At 42.9% G+C, this 22,398-nt stretch overlaps 1 protein-coding gene across 1 annotated transcript in view; it reads left to right on the top strand.

Moving 5' to 3' along the window:
* The window catches only part of METRN (meteorin, glial cell differentiation regulator), a 28,858-nt gene extending 7,605 nt beyond the window's left edge, over positions 1-21,253 (top strand). Inside the window, exons 2-4 of the mRNA XM_073636275.1 lie at positions 6,594-7,015; positions 13,652-13,711; positions 17,373-21,253. Coding sequence (XP_073492376.1) covers positions 6,594-7,015; positions 13,652-13,711; positions 17,373-17,689 — 799 coding nt within the window. The 3' untranslated portion in view covers positions 17,690-21,253. The remainder of the gene's footprint in view (positions 1-6,593; positions 7,016-13,651; positions 13,712-17,372) is intronic.
* Positions 21,254-22,398: the final 1,145 nt, after the last annotated feature.

The following is a 22,398-nucleotide window of genomic DNA, read 5'->3' as shown; positions in this document are numbered from 1 at the left end:
GCAGCTCATCAGTAACCCCTTAGCGGCTAAAACCGCCCGCAGCTGTGAAAGTGATCGCAATATATATAGTATGTATAAAAAACAATACAAGTATCCCTTTGGGCCCATTCACTCTGTGGCCCTTTGGGGCATATACACTGTATTGTCAAAAGTATTGGGACACCTGCCTTTACATGCACATGAGCTTTATGGCATCCCAGTCTTAGTCTGTAGGGTTCAATATTGAGTTGGCCCACCATTTGCAGCTATAACAGCTTCAACTCTTCTGGGAAGGCAGTCCACAAGGTTTAGGAGTGTGTCTATGGGAATGTGTGACCATTCTTCTAGAAGCATATTTGTGAGGTCAGACACTGATGTGGACGAGAAGGCCTCTTCTTTAATTCATCCCAAAGGTGTTCTATCAGGTTAAGGTCAGAACTCTGTGTAGGCCAGTCAAGTTCCTCCACCCCAAACTCACTCATCCATGTCTTTATGGACCTTGCTTTGTGCTCGGGTCCAAATCATTTGGTGGAGGGGGATTATGGTGTGGGGTTGTTCTTCCGGGATTCCAGTGAAGGGAACTCTTAAGGGTATCAGCATACCAAGACATTTTGGACAATTTCATGCTCCCAACTTTGTGGGATGCATTTGGGGATGGCCCCTTTGTGCACTGGTGCACAGTCATGTTGGAACAGGAAGAGGCCATCCCCAAACTGTTCCCACAAATTTGGGAGCATGAAATTGTCCAATATGTCTTGAAATTGACGCCTTAAGAGTTCCCTTCGCTGGAACTAAAGGGGCAAACCCAACCCCTGAAAAACAACCCCACACCTTATCCCCCCCTCCACCAAATGATTTGGACACGTGCACAAAGCAAGCTCCATAAAGACATGGATGAGCCCCCCAATACTTTTGACAATATAGTATATATAATGCAGTGAATCTGACGTTCACCAAACATTCAGGGCCCATTAGTGCATGTGCGTAGAGGGGCATTATTTGTAGCATTGGCAGGTGTACTGTCAAAGTGCCTTTTCCTTCTTACGTTGACATGCTTTGTTGATGCACGTTGACACAATGTACAAAAATGCAAATAGTAAAAAAAAAAAAAAAATGATATTTTTCAGGACTTACTATACTGCTACAGAGAGATCGGAACAGCCACTATTTTTATTATAGGGAACCTGGGCATGTGGGTTTTAGCATACTCTAGTGCAACAGTGTAAAAAGGACTCCTGGATTCACATCTTTACATTTTTGCTTGATGCATTTTCCATTGAAATAAATGAAAATGCTTCAAAATGCATGCGTTATAATGTGTGTTGACACACCATAACACACCATGATGCACTAATGTGCATCATGGCGCTCGTGGACATTCAATATAAAGCACATAAATACGGGTTGACCTGTACGACTAAGCCCCTGTCACAGTGAAATGCATTAGAAGAAAAGGAGCAGGGACTGGCGGAGATCTACATTATTTGTTTTGACATGGTTTTGTGAATGTCTCCTAGTTGCAATAAAGCCTTTTGAAGAAATAAGAAGAAGAACATGGCTGATGTGTGGCTTATTCCATTTAAATTTAACCTGGGTTGTACATGTGTCTTAGAGGGGTAGGGTTGCCATTGCAAATCCTAAGGCCCCATACAGCCTGAAAAGGCCCCCATCTTCCATACAGCCTTCTTGACAGAGCCCCCCCCATACAGCCTGTCTGAGAAGGCTTCCCCCATGCAGTCTGCCTGAGGCCTGGTAAAGGAGGGTCAACTACAACCTCCCTATCGGTGGCCCTGTAGAGAGGTATCCCATTTGTTCCCTCTGGGCCCAACACATCAACACAGTAAACATCATGCCTAACCTTTCAATGTGCGCCATGTGCTTTGTGGTGTATTGGCCAAAAAATAAGTCATGCACTCACATTGAAGCTCATTAAAGTATACAGTGCCTAAAGGCCAAACTTTTTTTTTCATTTTTGATAGAGTAAGGAATGATTGAAACCCCTGTCAGGTTTTTGGACACCTATGTCCAGTTGGGGATATTTCCCTTTATTTTCTGTCATACAAACACAACAGGAAGTTAGAAGGAATCCCTCTAAAGGGCCACAGGAACAAGTGTCCCCATTGGAAGGTTTCTTTCATTCTGTTGACAACTCAGATTTCGGATTTCCCATCATCCAGACAAGAACAAAGAGTAATGCCGCGTACACACGAGCAGACTTTTCGACCGGACTGGTCCGATGGTCTATCCGACGGACTTTCGGCGGACTTCCAACGGACTTTCCCAACGAACGGACTTGCCTACACATGATCACATCAAAGTCCGACGGATTCGTACGTGATGACGTATGACCGGACTAAAATAAGGAAGTTGATAGCCAGTAGCCAATAGCTGCCCTAACGTCGTTTTTCATCCGTTGGACTAGCATACAGACGAGCGGACTTTTCGATAGGAACTGGGTCCGGCGGAGTTCCAACGTAAAGATTTGAAACATGTTCCAAATCTAAAGTCCGTCAGATTTTCGACCGAAAAAGTGCGCTGCAGGTCCGATGAAGCCCACACACGGTCGGATTGTCCGACGGACCAGTCCGGTTGAAAAGTCCGCTCGTGTGTACGCGGCAATAATCTTCCCAATGATGACAGAGACAGCAATAGAAACCTAATAGAGATTGTAACCCTTTCCTACTCTATCCAAAAAATAATAATGGTTTAGATAGACTTTAAAGGTCAATAAGAAATGAATGAACAGCTCCAACGCAACATGCGTCAATTTTAATTTTTTTTTAGATCTTCCATTTATTTTATACTGTAAGGAAGGCAACAGGAGTTAAAAAAAGTTCCTCCTGTAGTAAAAACAAGGTAGGCTGACCCACTGGGACTTTATGAAGCAGAGAAGCTTCCACCCAGACCCCAGTGTTGACTGACCCATTGATGTAGGAGTGCTGCAAACATCATTTAGGCCATAATTTCTCAACCTTTTTACCCCAGAGGAACCTTTGAAACCTTTGAAATCTTTTCAGATCTTGAAGAAACCTTGCTAAAACTAATTCTTTGGGGGTCAGTGGGAAAACACGCCTCTTACATTTGTGGTCAATGATAAGAATGTTCCTTGTATTGGAGGTCAATGGGAAGATTGCCACCCTTGGTGGTCAGTGTGAGGAATGCTCCTTACATTGGTGATCAGTGGAAAGAATGCTCCTTACATTGGTGATCAGTGGGAAGAATGCCCCTTACATTGGTGATCAGTGAGAAGAATGCCCCTTACATTGGTGATCAGTGAGAAGAATGCCCCTTACATTGGTGATCAGTGAGAAGAGCGCCCCGTGCATTGGTGATCAGTGAGAAGAGTACTCTTTACATTGGTGGTCAGTGGGAAGAGTGCTCCTTACATTGATGGTCAGTGGAAAGAATAAACTAATTATCATGGTGGCCAGAATGCCACTCTTACAGGCAGATAAAAAGATACAGTGCCTTGCAAAAGTATTCACCCCCTTGGCATTTTTCGCGTTTTGTTGCCTCACAATCTGGAATTAACATGGATTGTTTGAGGATTTGCATCATTTAATTTACAGAACATTTTTTTTATTGTGAAGCAAACAACCAATAGGACAAAATAACAAGAAAATGTGCATAACTATTCACCCCCCTAAAGTCAATACTTTGTAGAGCCACCTTTTGCGGCTATCACAGCTCCAAGTCGCTTTGGATAAGTCTCTATGAGCTTGCCACATCTTACCACTGGGATTTTTGCCCATTCCTCTTTGGAAAACTGCTCCAGCTCCTTCAAGTTGGATGGTTTGCGCTTGCGAACAGCAATCTTTAAGTCTGACCACAGATTTTCTATTGGATTGAGGTCTGGGCTTTGACTAGGCCATTCCAACACATTTACGTTTCCCCTTAAGCCACTCAAGTGTTGCTTTAGCAGTGTGTTTGGAGTCATTGTCCTGCTGGGAGGTGAACCTCCGTCCTAGCCTCAAATCACACACAGAGTGGTACAGGTTTTGCTCAAGAATATCCCTGTATTTAGTACCATCCATCTTTCCCTCGACTATGACCAGTTTCCCAGTCCCCACTGCTGAAAAACATCCCCACAGCATTATGCTGCCACCACCATGCTTCACTGTGGGGATGGTGTTCTTTGGGTGATGTGATGTGTTGGGTTTGCGCCAGACATAGCGTTTTCTTTGATGGCCAAAAAGTTCAATTTTAGTCTCATCAGACCAGAGCACCTTCCTCTATACATTTTGGGAGTCTCCCACATGCCTTTTCGCAAACTCAAAATGGTAATGTGCCATTTTGTTTTTTGCTGAAAGTAATGGCTTTCTTCTGGACACTCTGCCATAAAGCCCAACTCTATGGAGCATACTGCTTATTGTTGTCCTATGTACAGATACTCCAGTCTCTGCTGTGGAACTCTGCAGCTCCTCCTGGGTTACCTTAGGTCTCTGTGCTGCCTCTTTGATTAATGCCCTCCTTGCCCGGTCCGTGAGTTTTGGTGTGCGGCCGTCTCTTGATGTTCTTTCCATTTGGTTATGATAGATTTGATGGTGCTCCTAGGGATCATCAAATATTTGGATATTTTTTTATAACCTATCCCTGACTTGTACGTCTCAACAACATTGTCCCTTACTTGTTTGGAGAGTTCCTTGGTCTTCATGGCAGTGTTTGGTTAGTGGTGCCTCTTGCTTAGGTGTTGCAGCCTCTGGGGAATTTTAAAAAGGTGTGTATATGTAATGACAGATCATGTGACACTTAGATTGCACACAGGTGGACATCATTTCACTAATTATGTGACTTCTGAAGGTAATTGATTGCACCAGAGCTTTTTCATGGGCTTCATAACAAAGGGGGTGAATACATACGCACATGCCAATTATCAGTTTTTTATTTGTGAAAAATAGTTTTATGTATATATTTTTCTAATTTTGCTTCACCAACTTAGTTTATTGTTTTCTGATCCATCACATAAAATTCAGATTAAAAAAACATTGAACTAAAGGCTGTAATGTAACAAAATAGGTAAAAAGCCAAGGGGGTGAATACTTTTGCAAGGCATTGTAGGTGTAGGTGTCATGCTGCTGGCTCTACCAAGCAGTGTTGGCTCTGGAACTATGCAGGCACCATCAGATGGGAGGCCAAATAGCAGCTGCTATGGAAACACTAACAACTTTGGAGTGACACTGGTGACTCTGATTTAGGATAATGTCTGCACCAATTTCCATAACACCCATGGCATTTGACATTGTATTTATAATACATGTGCTTGTAAGCTAGGCTGAGGTTACTGTTCTATGTTATTAGCCATTTGCGGCTCAAGGAGGCTCAACAGAGAATGCCTCTGGTCAGTGGTATTGATCCTTGGAGGGAAGTCTTCTTTGTTTGAGAAAATATATTTTTCTGTGGCACAAATATTTTTGTATGCTCTTATAAACACCTAATATCCTCCTCCTGTTAATTGCTCTAACACAAAAACAAAGTTGTAAATCAGTTTATTAGTCAGTCTGCCTTGTTTCTTGACAGAATTGGTCAAACACATATTTAGTTGGACAAAAGGTATCCTTTGCTCATTAATTATCCCATATCAAGGATGAAAAAAATCTCAATTACTCAGTATTATTAACTACAATAATGTCCAAATTGGATTGGCTTTTGTCCTTTTTTAGGGAAACACTTTCTACTATTTTCCCTCTCTATCAGTGTTTCTTCCTGTTCCCTAGAACTCTGACTATTACTTGCCCCTAGGTAGAGAGAAAGTTAATGCTTTCATACACAAAGGCTGCTTGTGTGTCTGATAAATAGAAATCTTCTCCTTTTGTCTTTGCTCCCCTAGACATGGGAAGCATTTCAGAAGTAGTAACTGTAGACTTGAGACCTGGTACACTTGGCTGGAGACCTGGGACACTTGGCTATGGCTAGAGACCCAGGGGCACTTGGCAGGAGACCTAGGATTCTTGGTTGGAGAACTAGGGCACATGGCTGGAGACCTTGGGCACTTGGATTTAGACCTAAGGTACTTGGCTGGACACCTGGGACCATTGCTCCAGATGCAATGGCTTAGCAAAGTCCCTTGCATATGGTTACCACTGCAATATCATTCTTAGGTTGTCATTGACAAAACTAATACCTCTCCGACTCCTAATTATTTCATTTTGCCAGTTGCTTTGTTTTATTGTAACCAGTCTACCCTTTGTATTAGACTGTTAAGGATGATGATATAAGAGCTATGTCATCTCATTTTTTTAAGCTCTGCTCCCCTAGACACGAGCATTTCAGAGGTAGTAACTATAGGCGTGAGACCTGGTACACCTGGCTTGAGACCTAGCGTTCTTGGTTGGAGACCTAGGGTTCTTGGTTGGAAACCTGGGGAACTTGATTGGAAACCTAGGATACTTGGCTGGAGACCTGGGACGCTTTATTTGATTAATTCTTTATTTTTGCCAGTTGCTTTGTTTTATGGTAACCAGTTGACCCTTTACATTAGATAGTAGGATGATGATATAAGGGCTATGCTATCTCATTTTTCTGAAACAGTAAATGAAGCAGAAAGTAATTTAGTTTGGGACAATGATGATCATCAATTCAAATTCTTATGCTTTACCATCTTCTTTTATCTACAGTGGTCTGTCCCTGGAACCCAGATCTGTGGAGCAAGTCTTGCTGCGCTGTGCAGAGGGAACAGTAGAATGGTTGTACCCAACAGGAGCTCTACGCCTCAGTCTGGAACCCTGCCAGCCCTTAGGCTCTCCAGGGTCTGGGCCCAGCCGCTTCACAGCCTGTATCAAACCAGTAGCCACGTTCCGAGGGGCACAGCTGTACTTGGAAAAAGAAGGCATACTGAAACTACTGCTATCAGAGAAAGGGCCTTCTCCACATTCCAAGGTCCATTGCTTCAGTTGGCATCCCCACCAGAAGGTAGCGCTATTTCTGCAAGCCACCCCTCACCAGGACATTAGCCGACGCATCGCTTCTTTCCGATACGAGCTTAAAAGTGACTGGGATGGACAGTTAGCTCTACCTCTTAACAAGCTGAGCATGGAAGGTGAGTTGAGTGCTAACTTCTTCCTCTCTGCATTCTTTCGGTTTGCAATATATTATGTATTAAAGCGTATCTAAACCCAAGAACAAAAATGTAATCTATTGCAAGCTTTTTGGCCCCTTTCACACATTTGGATGGTTCGTCTGTTTTTCATCCATCCGTTACAAAAAACGGATCGGACAAAAAAATGCATGTGAATGGATGAGCAGTTCGTTTTTGCATGAAAAAATGATTTAGGGACTCAAGTGGTTAAGGACTCTAGTAGATGTAAAAAAACGGATGAAAAACTGATGTAAACTTCATCCATTTTTTCTTTGAAAAAAATTAACTGAGCTGATCAAACGAACTTTCTGTATGTGTGAAAGGACCCTTAAGCATATTTCTCTTGTTTTAACCTGGTGATCTTACCAGTAACACACTTCCTGTCCTAGGGTGACAACGCTCATTCACTGTATCATCTGTAAAGGAACAGCGTTGTCATCCTAGAATAGAAGTATAGAACACTTCCCCCTCTAATCTTCTAAAAAAAATGTGGGGGGGGGTTTGTCCTGTGGTTCACAGAGATTGCTGGCAACAATGTAAGGCTGGTCACACACTCATAGATCTCTCAGCATTCCCTCCATCCACACTAAACAGTACAAATGGCTGAATCTCACCCACATATAGTGTGAATGGGGGCTTAGGGTTTGCATAAATTTTAAAGGTCAACCTCACCCAAAACTCAAATTTCAGTTTTTCGTGGGTGTTGGTAATCTAAACCACATACTGAGTCCTGATAGCTTTCGGGGACCCCAGTGGTGAAATATTCCTAGCTATGCATGGGACAACAACAATAATTCACACAGTCGGGTGCAATGTACAACTTGTATTAAATTAATGTAGCAACAGTTCACAACAAATCCAGCGGGAAGGCTACCCAGCCAGGTGCACTCACAGTTTCTACATGAAGGAGCAGATTTCAGCCAGACTGACAACGTCTGTTGAGAGGGGGCAGAATGCAGCCTGGCCAAGTTGTGCCCAATTGGTGTCCAGAAGAGATGGGAACCTACGCTTTCCCTCCTCATCGGGAACCTTTCCCTAGCGCTAATACTGTCCCTACTTTACCAACTCGCTAAATGCTTGCCAAACCTGGGAGTCAGTGCCTTAGAAAGGCTCTGCACTGACTCAAGACGGTCGCCAGAGTCACATGATGTGGCAGCATCCAATCGGATCGCTTCCCCAGTGACCCAGGAAACCATAAAGGGACCATGTTTCTCCTAACTTCTTCTCCAACTGCAATGCCACTGCGGATAGAGCTATCTGCAGTGGAGAAAGTAGACTGCACCTGTCTACATGCGTGACTGAGGCAGCCAAAGCGAGAGGAGCGGAACCAAGAACCTTAGTAAGATTTCACCACTGATGTCTTTGGTGGAAATAAGAATAATGATTTGTCCAGAACTGAAACTTATATTATGATTATTTGAGTCTAAGTGGCAAATATGGGCCTACCAATGCTCTAGGAAGACTCTTGAGACTTTCCAAGCATGGGTGCTAAGGAAAGAACATAACCAAGAAGAAGATACAAAGTTTGCATTCTGCCCCCACACAGCAGAGTAATCCTTTACCGATACTGGCATCCTGGGGTGTGACTCTCACTAACATTAGTAATGCAAATTTACCACAGCTTAGTGAATAGGTTTGGGCTTTAGCAGCAGTCTGCCAAGTGAAGCCATCACAGCCTTTTGGGGGGAGGTAGAAGTGTTTTGAAGTTTCTTCCCTTCCCCTCCCCCTTTTGCTCTCTAAACAACAGGGCAGTGTCCTGCTGGGCCTAAGGATATAACCATTAACCCCATTAATTAGCCAGATAAGAAGCAGAGCAAGGGGCGTGCTACCATGACAACTGACAGGTCTTTTGATTTCCAGCACAGATACTTATTCAGTCCTAAAATTAGCCAACATGCAAACCTTTGTTTGAACATACAAACCCACTATGGTGTTTAAATGGAAGCTCAAGAGTTGACTAAAAATGTAATGTTTTGGCTCGGAATGTCAAGGCAATATGGTGTCTGTCATATCAAAAGTGAGGACCACTGAAAGCTGAATCAAGGATGCTCCTCCACTATCGGTGTAAGATTTTCTGAGAACCCCCAGCTATCAGTTCCTTATTGTTTTATAATCTCCAAAATGTGTAGAACCATGTAAAGTATATGGATGGTTTTAATATAAGGAGTGAAAACCACAATGCATTTACTGTGCCTATTACTTTACTGAAGCCAGAAAAGTAGGCTGGATTTTGATTGGCTGATGCGCTTTGCTTCTTGTTTTTTGGTTTACTGGGTAAATGATCCAAAATCCCCAAAAAAGGGCCCCCAGTTGGTGTCCTGACTATCAGGTTTAGCTCCTAGATGGGCATGAGGCCTTGAGTCCTTCAATGAGGTCACGTTACACCAAAAAGTTGCCAGTATTGTTCTTCATTGCTCTAAAATTGATCCACAGAAACAGGCAATTCAAAAATAAGACAAGAGTTGAAATACGTAAAAAAATAATTATTATAATAATAATAGTAATAATAATACTGTGCACCATACAGTCATTTATCCAAAATGTATCCAAAAACAGAAAAAAATATTTGAAGTATTTAAAGCCCAACTCAAGACTATGGGCTAAATTCACAAAAGGTTATCTATCGCATGCAATATTTGGGTCATGTGACACATTTTTCCCAAATATCTCATAGTTACTAGTTACATAGTTGGTGAGGTTGAAAAAAAGACACAAGTCCATCAAGTCCCACCTTTGTGTGTGCTTTTACAGTAATATTACATTGTATATGCCTGTATGTGGTCGTTTAGGTGCGTATCTAATAATTTCAAAAAACTATCAATGCTCCCCACTGAAACCACTGCTTGCGAAAGAGAATTCCACATCCTTAACGCTCTAACAGTAAAGAACCCTCTACGCAGCTTAAGGTTAAACCGCTACTGTTCTAATTTTAGTGAATGGCCGCGTGTCTTTTTAAATTCCCTTGCGTGGAAAAGTTTTATTCCTATTGTGGGGTCACCAGTACGGTATTTATACATTGAAATCATACCCGCTCTCAAGCATCTCCTCTCCAGAGAGAATAAGTTCAGTGGTTGCAGTTTTTCCCCATATCTGAGATCCTCCAGTCCCTTTATTAGCTTTGTTGCTCTTTTCTGGACCCTCTCCAGCTCTAGCACATCCGTTCTGAGGACTGGTGCCCAGAACTGGACGGCATACTCCAGGTGCAGCCGGACCAGAGTCTTGTAGAGTGGGAGAATTATCATTTTATCTCTGGTGTGAATCCCCTTTGTAATGTGGTTGTAAACTCAAAAAAAAAAAAAAAAGACCTGCAAGACATACTAGCGCAATATGAAATACTTACCTTAGATCTAAGTTGTTGCAGCGGTTCCCGCACACCGCTGTGACCGGTGACATGTCTCCCTGAGTCATTTCCGGGTTCGCGGGCTCCGACGCTGTCATTGGGCGGAGCCGCAATGACATCACTCCTGCGCATGAACGCGGGAGCCGCCGGTCATGGCACGGCTGCTGAAGAAACAGCACGAGCGGCCGTTTCTTCAGTGCACATGTGCCAATGACATCGACACATGCGGATACAGTGAATATCTCCTAAACCGTGCAAGTTTAGGAGATATTCACGGTACCTACAGGTAAGCCTTATTATAGGCTTACCTGTAGGTAAAAGTGGTGTAACAGGGTTTACAAACACGTTAATGCATGCCAATATTCTGTTGGCTTTGCAAGCTTGGCATTGAATGCCATTGCTGAGGCTATCATCTACTAGGACCCCCAGGTCCTTTTCCATCCTAGATTCCCCCAGAGGTTCACCCCCTGGTGAGTAGATTGTATTTGTATTTTTGGCACCCAAATGCATTACTTTACATTTTTCTACATTAAACCTCATTTGCCATGTAGTTGCCCACCCCATTAATTTGTTTAGATCTTCTTGCAAGGTTTCCACATCCTGCGGAGAAGTTATTGCCCTGCTTAGCTTAGTATCGTCTGCAAATACAGAGATTGAACTGTTTTTCTCATCCTCCAGATCGTTTATGAGTAAATTAAATAGGATTGATCCCAGCACAGAACCCAGGGGGACCCCACTACCCACCTCTGACCATTCAGAGTACTGCCCATTTATCACCACCCTCTGAACTCTCCCCCGTAGCTAGTTTTCAATCCATGTACTCACCCTATGGACCTTAGTTTGTACAGTAAACATTTATGGGGAACTGTATTGAATGCCTTTGCAAAATCCAGATAACCACGTCTATGGGCCTTCCTTTATCTAGATGGCAGCTCACCTCCTCATAGAAGGTTAATAGGTTGGTTTGGCAAGAACGATTCTTCATGAATCCATGCTGATTACTGCAAATAATACCCTTTTTCATTACTAAAATCTTGTATATAGTCCCTTATCATCCCCTCCAAGAGCTTGCAAACTATTGATGTTAGGCTAACAGGTTTGTAGTTCTCAGCGATATATCTTGGTCCTTTTTAAATACTGGTGCTACATTGGCTTTTCTCCAATCAACTGGTACCCTTGCAGTCAGTAGACTGTTCGTAGAAATTATTAGGAACAATGGTCTGGCAATCACTTGACTGAGTTCCTTAAGGACCCTCAGGTGTAAGCCACCTGGTCCCAGTGACTTATCAATGTTACGTTTTTCAAGTCTATTTCTAATTCTATCCTCTTTTAGCCATGAGGTGCTTCCTGTGATGTGTCATGAGGACCTCATGCAACACTGAAAATTTCATTTCAGTATCCCTTAATGCTTTATTTACCTCAAAAAGCAAAAACACTGGGTAAATACCACATAAAACAGCGTTAAAGTCAATTCACTTAAGGAAATAATTAAATGCATGCATTAAATAAGAAAATGGTCCAGGCATGCGAAACTTAAGAAAAGTATAAAATTTCAGCTGGTTGTTAAGGAGCCGGCACCCTCCACGTCCTTAACAACCAGCTATTCACTGGTTGTTAAGGACACCGGCAGTTGCCGCTAATAAAATACTGCAGGTTTATAATAGAGCATGCAGTATTTTAGTAGCGCTTTTTTTTTAGTAAATGGCAAAAAAAATTGAAAAACCCTATGAGCTATTTTACCTCTGATCATAAAGCCATAGATACCATTTCGTGAATTGAGCCCACTGATGTTTTATTTTAGACCTATTTACTGCTTAGTGGTGCGTTGATGCTTGTTATATCGTGCGTTAGGGTGCATTGAATGGGCATTGAATGGACTGCCAATGCACCCTAACGTGCTTAAAAATGCAAATTACCATTTTTTTTGTAATGCAACACATTACTACGCCATACAAAACTAATGGCAATACAACGCATGTTACCGCAATGCCAAACTGTGAATCCGAGCTTATTGTTGGATGGGGCTGGAGGGGGGGTTAGGGCCTTTGCACGACTTTATAGCCATCTATATCCCTATTGGGAAAGGTCTGTGCTGAGACAAAAATCTTAAAAAAAAACACAAAACAATCAAAAGCACAATAAAGGGCAGAATCTATGGACTACTTAGTCTTAATCTGCTGTTACTTTTCTATGTTCCTAATTCACCCTCACATCATGAAAGGACAGGAAGTGATGGGAAACATCTCTAATGGGGACACAGAAGAAGAAGAACATTTTTTTTTGGTAAAGCAGAGAAGTGTAATGCCGCGTACACACGGTCGGACTTTTCGTCTACAAAAGTCCGACGGACGCCGACGGACAAAATACGGCTGACAATCCGATCGTGTGTGGGCTTCCCCGGACTTTCAGCTGACTTTTCCAGCCGCAAATCTGACGGACTTTACATTTGAAACATGCTTCAAATCTTTACGTCGTAACTACGCCGGACCCAGAAATCCGCTCGTCTGTATGGTAGTCCGACGGACAAAAACCCACGCTAGGGCAGCTATTGGCTACTGGCTATCAACTTCCTTATTTTAGTCCGGTGTACGTCATCACGTACGAATCCGTCGGACTTTTGTGTGATCGTAAGTCCGTTCGTTAGAAAGTCTGCCGCAAGTCCGCCAAAAGTCCGTTGAAAGTCTGTCGGACAGGCTGTCGGACTTTTGTAGACGAAAAGTCCGACCGTGTGTACGCGGCATTAGACCTTTTTATTGCTGCCCGTGCCTTCTTGTCATGGTCACAACTGCTCTCCCCACTTCCTGTACATGTTTTGCAAGAACAGAATGTGGGGAAAGATCTTCCTAATGGGGTCACAGATAGAAATAAAAACCTGGCAGAAAGGTTAACTCTTCCCCCGCTCTATCCATAACCAAAAAAAAAAAAACAACCTATAAAAAGGTTAAAAAAAAACAACCTATAACCTCCCAGAAAACATCAGTTTGTTATGTCTGCGCTAGAACAATGGGTGGCACAGCCAGACTATTGTAGATGTAGATTTTTCTCTTACACATCAGCTCCCATCGGACATATGAGTTGTTTATTGTGAAGTGGGTGGAAGCAACTGCATTTGTGTGCTTTTGAATTGTAGGAGGAGATCATAAGTCAGACGAAACCCCTGGAAGCTCACGATCTATAATTAAACACGCAACTCATTTTACTGTGTATCCTGGACTTAATGTCTATTAAACTCTGTTTTTCTTTACATTTTTATATAGGTGCTTGCCGCCCCTGCAACGACACAGAAATCCTAATGGCTGTCTGCACTAGTGACTTTGGTGAGTAAATATCAAGTTCACTTCTTGCATAGTTTCAAAGTAAACCTGTGATTGGCCCATACTAGGATAAGATACGGGTGCCCTTTACAGGAGGGGTCATAAAGACATACATTTAACTTCTCACCACCTCGCTCTGCTGTCAACCCACCTAACTTTGCTGTGTTCTGATTTGATTAGCAAGTTGAAACTTGGGGCCTTCTGACTGGCCACTCTAGCACCAAGCGCTATATTATGGGAGGATATTTTTTTCCCATCAGGTATTGTTCATCCATTCTAAGGGCAAATTGAGGTGGTGTGGAGAATAAACTCCTTATGGTCCCTCCTGTAATATGATACTTTGCCTAGTCGTATGTTTCTCTAATACAGTAGAATTTGGGGGCTATGGTGTTGGCCAAAACTAAAAGATTTAGTGGTACTTTATTCAAATTATGGCAAAATGAGCAAACGATGTGACAGTAGAAAACAGTGAAAACCTGACAGTGGGGAAAGCGAATTTCTGGGCAGGGCTTTTTTTCTCAGAAAATAGGAACAGGAACTCACCTTTTCAGAGTCATCCCTTTTCTCCGCCCCTACCCACCTCCAAGCACTATTCCTTGGTTGCACCCCTGCCCACCTCCAAGCACCGTTCCTTGGTTCCACCCCTACCCACCTCCAAGCACTGTTCCATGGTTCCAACCCTACCCACCTCCGAGCACCGCTCCTTAGTTCCACCCCACCGACCTCTGTTCATTGGTTCCACCCCTACCCACCTTCGAGCACCATTCCTTGGTGCCACCCCTACCCACCTCCAAGCACCATCCCTTGGTGCCACCCCTACCCACCTCCAAGCACCGTTCCTTGGTGCCACCCCTACCCAACTCCAAGCACCGTTCCTTGGTGCCACCCCTACCCACCTCCAAGCACCATTCCTTGGTTCCACGCCTAATCACCTCTGAGCACCGTTCCTTGGTTCCACGCCTACCCACCTCTGAGCACCATTCCTTGGTTCCACCCCTACCCACCTCCCACTAGTGCTCTTTTAGAGAATATAGAACCAAGTATAATTTTGTGGTGCTAAGTAATTTGTATGGAATATGGTATTGATAACAAGAAAAGCAGTAAAATAGATCCCCTGCAGCCAGTAACAATATAGCCCCCCACACCAGCAACAGTAGATCCCTCTAACAACAATGGACTACTCAACAAAATTTCCCACCTAGCAACAATAGACTCCTGGCAACAGGGCTGGACTGGGACAAAAATTTGGCCCTGGACTTCATCCAGACTGGCCCACTTTGACAGGTCTCTCCCATGCCGGCTTGCCACCCGAGCCCCCCCCCCCACACACACACACACTAGCCATTAGCCGTTCTACATTATTTCTCTTATAGGCAGTACCAGTGGGGAAGCTAGACATTATTTCACCTGGGGCAAAGAATCAGTTTGGCGCCCCCCCCCAATGGGACAAGATTAGGCAGGAAAGTGAGGCCGCCCTCCTTCCAGATCGTATGATGAGCTTCTCAGTGTTGACTCCTGAACATCATGTCTGTATTCAGGCGCGCTGCATAACTAGCCAGGGAGAGGAGGTGAGCACTGGGGGGGGGGGACAGAGGACCGGAGGGAGGCAGCGGTCCACTGTCACTGAAATCGGCCCACTGAGCCATCGGCCCACCGGGAAACTCCCTGTAGTCCCAATGGCCAGTACATGCCTGCCTGGCAACAACAACAAATCTCCCCACAAGAACATTCCTCCCTCAACAGTAGATCTCTCCCAGCAGCAACTGACCCCCTAGCAAAATAAGACCCACCCCCAGCAATGGTAGGTCCCCCACCAGCAACAACAGACCACCTGAGCAACAATAGATCCCCTCCTGCTGAAATAAATCCCCCAGCAGTCAGCATCAATAGACCCTGCAGAACACCCAGCACCCCTTGCCATTGCATACAGTCAGTGCTGGAGGTGCCGGAACTGCGTTCCCCCGCATTCCCGCTGAAAAAAAGCCCTGATTCTGGGGTGCATCACTTGAGGTGTCACCAGCAGGAGGAAATAGGCCCTGATTCCCCTATATAGATCTTCAGTTATCACTAGAGTGGTCACCAGCAGGGGAAGGAGGTCCTGATTTTCCAATACAGAACTTTAGTTATCACAGGAAAGATCACCAGCAGGAGGAAGCAGGTTCTAGTTCCCTTAAACAGATCTTGAGCTATCACTAGTGGGATCACCAGCAGGAGGAAGGAGGTCCCGATTCCCCTAAACAGATCTTTATATCACTAGAGGGATCACCAGCAGGAGGAAGGAGGTCTTGATATCCTTATATAGATCTTTACCTATCACTTGAGGGATCATCAGTAGGAGGGAGAAGGTCCTGATTCCTTTTTATAGATCCTTTGCTATCACTAGAGGGATCACCAGCAGGAAGAAGGAGGTTCTGATTCCTCTATATAGATCTTTAGTTATCCCTTTAGGGATTAACAGCAGGAAAAAGGACATCCTGATTCATCATATATAGATCTTTAGTTAGACCCCGTTCTATTCTAGATCAGAATATTCAATATTGAGCTAAGATCATGGACATTGAGACATGACCACAAACTAGCAGGAGTAGAGTTCAAAAGTATTAGAATTATCGAAAGAGTCTTAACGGGTATTATTTTATTGAAAAAATAAATCATTCAACAGTTAGTGAATTTAAACATGCTTGGACATTCATAGATCTATACTCGGACATAAAGGTTAGAGAGCACTTGTTCTTTTTCTGCTGTCACTCTTCTATGGTTCTATGTTCAGTTTAAGCCAAGTTTTTATAACATAATGAAATTATTTTGCCCACTAAGCATAAAAAATGTTGGATGCATCGTTTGACAGGAACAAAGAGTATTGCCACCATTCTCTCATGATATCCTGCATAATTTTTAATACAGCAAATACTGAATGAGCGATTTTTAGGAATCTCTACAAATTAGCTACAAAGCAAGTTGTCCTTTAACGTCAGTAAAGCCTTGAACACCAACGTTTTAGCTGTTATCTCATCTCCAATCTCATACTGTGCTGTCGTCCACTTAAAAATAGATTTAACATTAGTTGTTAGGCATTTTTTGACAAAACCCTCCAGCATGAGTAGCATATTTTGTAGTCTTAACTCATGGGCTTGGCTTGGCTTGACTCAGTGGAATGCAATAATGACTTAGTCAAGCGTTCAGTCCATCCCCAACCCCCTATCGCCTATTTTCTTCTGAGCTCTTACCTAAGCCTCCTTTGCCCCCTGCTGAATCCTAATAAAGAGTGAAGAGAGATTGTCTGTGCAGAAGGGGGGTATCTGCAGAGATTCAGTTTCCTTGGCAATGAGGCCTGAGGGAAAGGCTTAAACCTTCTATGTAGGCCTCAGGTCTAGAATGTCTGGATGGTGATGCTATAAGTCTAAAAATTAGATTTTCTGTTTTGTTTACTAGTTAGGGCAGACAAGAGAAAGCAATTATTTTTTTTTTCTTTAAAGTAGATCTAAACTCATTCTCTAAAATCTCATATAAGCCTTGATATCTTAATATAATTTCAAAGGAGATGATAATCTTATTATATATGCATACCTGATTTTATGTTGAAGACAGCAAAAGCAGCAATCTGTTGAATATTTCAAAAGCTTGCAATTGGTCATGTGCTTACTTTGTTTACTTCTTTTCACAGTTGTGCGTGGCAACATCCGAACAGTGCTCAATGACAGGGACATGCAAGAATCTGTGATCGCAGTCAGTGTCACGAGAGTCTATCGCCAGAAGTTCACATTATTTCAGCCCCGAGGACACTCTGTAAAATCTCTCGGAGATATTAGGACACCTCTCAGCTGCGGGGTCCGACCGGGACCAGGCACTTTTTTGTTTATGGGATGGGTACACTTTGGTGATGCCTGGTTAGGCTGTGCACCACGTTACAAGGATTTCAAAAAGGTATATGAAACAGCCACGGAGACCCACGAAAACCCATGTGAGATAGCACTAGAATGAGGTTACCATGAAAATTTGGAACATTGTCTAATCTCTACAGAAAAGGAAGGAGTCTATTGTATGGCTGGATAGAATGTTGGCCATCAACTTAATCTTCAGAAGCTTGCAAGAACTTCACAGCTTTCATGAATCCAAGGCTAACACTTCCCAATGTTAGCTAAAGTATGACTCTTCAGGTCTCCGGACATTACCCCTACTACACAAGTCTTGAAAGACTGGATAGTTTATCAAGACATCCTTCAAAGTCATGCTATATTGTGATTCAAAGTTTTTCAGAGTGACTCCAACTATTGTGAAAAAATGACCTGGATCATTTTCTGGGCTTAAACCAACCAGAAGAATTTATGTAAAGCCTAGAAAGAAATGAAGGACTTTGAAAGGTCTTATTTCTCTGATTTCACAAGTGGTGGAGAAGCCATGAACATGGAGTCTTCTTCAGGACCAACTGATTTCCTTCTCACAATTTGCACTCCTAAAGAGACGTTAGAGAGAACTGAGCCAGTTCTTATATTCCCTTTATTTGTTAGGGAGTACTTTATTGCTTATAACCACATGCGTCCACCTCCAAGATGGTGGAATGGCATGTATCTCTTCTAAGAAACCTAATGGCAGCTTAAAACGAACACTGAACATATTGTGGGTGCCGAAGCCCTCAGTATCCATGTAGCACTCCCTTTTTTTTGTGATTCAACCAGTATTAAATGAAAGCTAAAAGGGAAAATAAAATACTAGTGTGTGGACAGGCCCCTGGTTGGCAGGGCATTCTGGGAATTCAGAATTGGTAGCATAACTGGGATATCGAGCAATATTATTCCCCACTGCTTTAAACTGGAGTTTCTGTGGCAGTGGAGTGAAGGGGATAGTTTTATATTCCCACCTTTCTTTTTTCTAATAACATATCATACAAATATCAGCATGTGACTGCTTCAGCTTTAAATAAACAGATGACCAGTCATTTACGATCTTCTGACTTGCTAAATAATGAATTGGTCTTTTACAAGAGGAGATAATTTTAACTGCCCATTTTCCATAAATAGTGATCAGTCTTATATTATCATTGAGCATTAATTGACTAATGGTGGAAAGATCAATATTAAGAATATCTGGCCTGTGTTGGAGACTGCGCTGGACTGAATGGATCAGTCACTGGTCATGGGTGGATATTTGCATGGCCAAATAGGAAGAAATCCCTTCCAGTGGGTTGTGCCCGATGGTGGATGGTGGTGATGGACACTCTTAGGGCTTGGACCTTTTCTGTACGACCTGATGGTCGTTTCAGCATGTACACTTGGATAAGAAGGAAGGAGCACCCAGTGTCCAAAGGAATGCAAATTCTAAAGTATATTTCAAAGGTGTTTATTGAAAGTAGCAATATGTACATCAAACCAACATGTTTTGGGGAAAAGGAGTCCTTTCCCCCCGAAATGCGTTGGCTTGATGTACATGTTGCTACTTTTAATAAACACCTATGAATCATCCTTTAGCTACAAATCATGTTTAAGCTGTTGCAATAAGCCACAGCTTAAGCAACCTCTCGAGGAACCCTTGGGTTTCACGGAACCCTGGTTGAGAATGGCTGGTCTAGCCTAATATAACTATCGTAATTCAGTACTGTATTTCTCAGCAAACAAAAACACTGCTTGTTGAATATGTAGGGCACAAAATATCAGGAAAATAGTACTGATTTTATGAGTAAAAAGAAAATGTTAATTTACCTTTGGCATCTAGGAATTCTTCAAACACCATGTTTAAAGCGGTTGTTTTTTTTTTTTAAACAAACACAATTTACTTACCATGCTTTGTGCACAGAGCAGCTCCAAACCTCCTCTTCTGGGGCCCCCCGCCAGCACTCTAGGCTCCTCCTCTCCTCGGTGCGCCACCATAGGAAGCTGCTTCCTATGGTGGCGTACCTAAGGGCAGCTTCTGAGCCAGGATGTATGTGTCCATTGCCCTGCCCCTGCCCCCCGCTCCCTCCTCAAATTATTTGACTGACAGCAGCAGAGCTAATGGCCCCCACTGCCCCAGCAAAGCTTATGAGAGTGGGGATAGGGGAGAGATATGCTACAGATGGGCAGCTGGATTAAATGAGGACTCGAGTCGGGGGGGGGGGCAATACTATTACTGGGACATTTTTTACCTTAATGCAGGGAATGCATTAAAACAGAACTATGGACTTCTTTTTTTTTTCTGAATCATACTTACCTAGGTGGACACTGCATCTATCGCCCACCGGCTCTAACACTGAGAACTGAGCGATCAAACACTGCAGATCGATTGGTTCTCACAGCTCCCTAAGCAGAGAGCTACTGCTCCCTCCCCACCCCCCCCACCCCAGGTGCCGGTCCAGGCATGTGGTTTGATCCAGACTTCATTGTCGTGATCTTGCCCGAGCCTGGACTGTCTCTGTGACATCAACTGACAGCAGGCTTCAGCCCGCTGTCTGCTGAAAACGGGTTCCAGGAGTGCAGAACGAGAGATGTACAGCAAATGAGCTTTGGCTGTACTTCTCCTTTAAGGTGGAAACTGTCTAGTCTTTAGAACCACTTTAATGAGGCTCGGTATGACTAATTCTTATAGTAAGATTGGTCAGGGAACCAATTAGCATATGTGAAATGCTTGACATTATTTTCCATTTTCACGATTTTTATTTCCAGAATGAAATATTTTCTTTCAGATTGATACCTCCCAAAACTTTCATGGGCAAAACTGGGACACTACGAAGTCAGAGTACACTGTTGTCTTGCTGAAATCGGCACAGTTGGGAGGTTACAAATCACACAACCCTTTTAGGGCGGCTTTGGGTATATCTAAATCTGACAGTAACTTTTGCAGAAATAAATCTAAAAAATATTAAAAAAAAAAAAAAAATTGATGCCATCCTTGGCTCGGTACATTTTTATGCTACAGAGCAAAATCTCAAAGAGGTTATTTTTTTTATAAATGCATTTTTATTTATTTTCTTTTATTTTTGTTTTCTTTTTCTAAATTCGAAAGTGCACTAAAAGAGTTTTTTTTTTTTTAACAATACCAAAATTTGTGTTTTTGTAAAGCAGATTCACAGTCATCTTTTTGTATTTATGTCTTGTGATTGTTGCCTTTGCATTATAAATGTTAAACAGGGGCATTATACCATGCCAATAAGAGGCTTTTTTTATAATAATGAATAAGAGGTTCTTTTTGTTTTGATAAGTCTCTTTTGCATTGTGGAACCCTCTTGAAAACACCGGTCATCTCTTTACTGTACATTATGATGGATCTGCTGGAAAAAAAATTGTATATTTGTAACAAAAAAAAATGTTTTTGATACTGCTGCAATGAAAGCTAGGTCACTGCCAGACTTGATTTCATGGCCCTCCCATGCCCCACATTGACAGCAGAGCCTTGTGGGGGCACGGAGGGTGGTCATAGGTAATCCAGTCACGTAGCCTGCAATATATATGAAGAACCAATGTAAATAATTGTTCAAAAGACAGAACTTTATGTAAATGGTTTGTACATTTAAATGTGATTTTTATATGTTCCTTCATACATGCTTTGTGATATGCGTTTTATATATATATAAAAAAAAAAATTGGCTCTTTTGTTTTTATTTTTTATATTTTCACTCCAATATTTTTCAGTTACAAAACAGTATTTTGAACAAAAAAACAAAAAAAGAAAAACTTTACTCTTTATAGAGTTTTGATAGATATTTATGTGCAAGTATGAAACACAAACTCAAGAATTATATTAAAGAGACCTTGTTACTAACTTACCGTATATACTCGAGTATAAGCCGAGTTTTTCAGCACATTTTTGTGCTGAAAGTGCCCCCCTCGTCTTATACTCCAGTCAAGCACTTTTCTGCAGCAGAGAATGCCACTTGGTGCTAGGAACCCCATATTTGGTGTGCAAACCCAGTGGAACAAGCACTACAACATATCAAAAGCTGGGGTTCCTAGCACCAAGTGGCCCAGAGATAGGGGGCCCCAAAGTCGGTTTGGAAAATGTCATACTCTGCTGCAGAAAAGTGCTTGACATTTTCCGAACTGACTTTGGGGCCCCTTATCTCGGGGCCACTTGGTGCTAGGAAACACAGCTTTGGATATGTTGTAGTGCTAGTTCCACTGGGTTTGCTCACCAAATTTGGGATGCCTAGCGCCATGTGGCCCTGAGATACGGGGTCCCAAAGTCGGTCAACTGTGCCCATCTGCAGCAATGTCATTTCGGGACCCTTTGGGGCCAGAGACCCCAAATTTTGGCTGCAGCTAGGGGGCAACTAGGAACGAGTTTGAAGTTCGGGGGACCTATGGCTGCAAATGGGCACAGTGAGGCTGCAAATGGGCATTGTTGACTTTTCCACTTATGCCCCGTACACACGGTCGGATTTTCCGATGGAAAATGTCCGATCGGAGCGTGTTGTCGGAAATTCCGACCGTGTGTAGGCTCCATCGGACATTTTCCATCAGATTTTCCGACACACAAAGTTGGAGAGCAGGAGATAAAATTTTCCGACAACAAAATCCGTTGTCGGAAATTCCGATCGTGTGTACACAAATCCGACAGACAAAGTGCCACGCATGCTCAGAATAAATAAAGAGATGAAAGCTATTGGCCACTGCCCCGTTTATAGTCCCGGCGTACATGTTTTACGTCACCGCGTTTAGAACGATCGGATTTTCCGACAACTTTGTGTGACCGTGTGTATGCAAGACAAGTTTGAGCCAACA

Source organism: Aquarana catesbeiana, linkage group LG06 (genome assembly GCF_042186555.1).
Source record: "Aquarana catesbeiana isolate 2022-GZ linkage group LG06, ASM4218655v1, whole genome shotgun sequence".
Lineage (NCBI taxonomy): Eukaryota > Metazoa > Chordata > Amphibia > Anura > Ranidae > Aquarana > Aquarana catesbeiana.
This window is presented reverse-complemented; position numbering and strand designations above follow the sequence as displayed.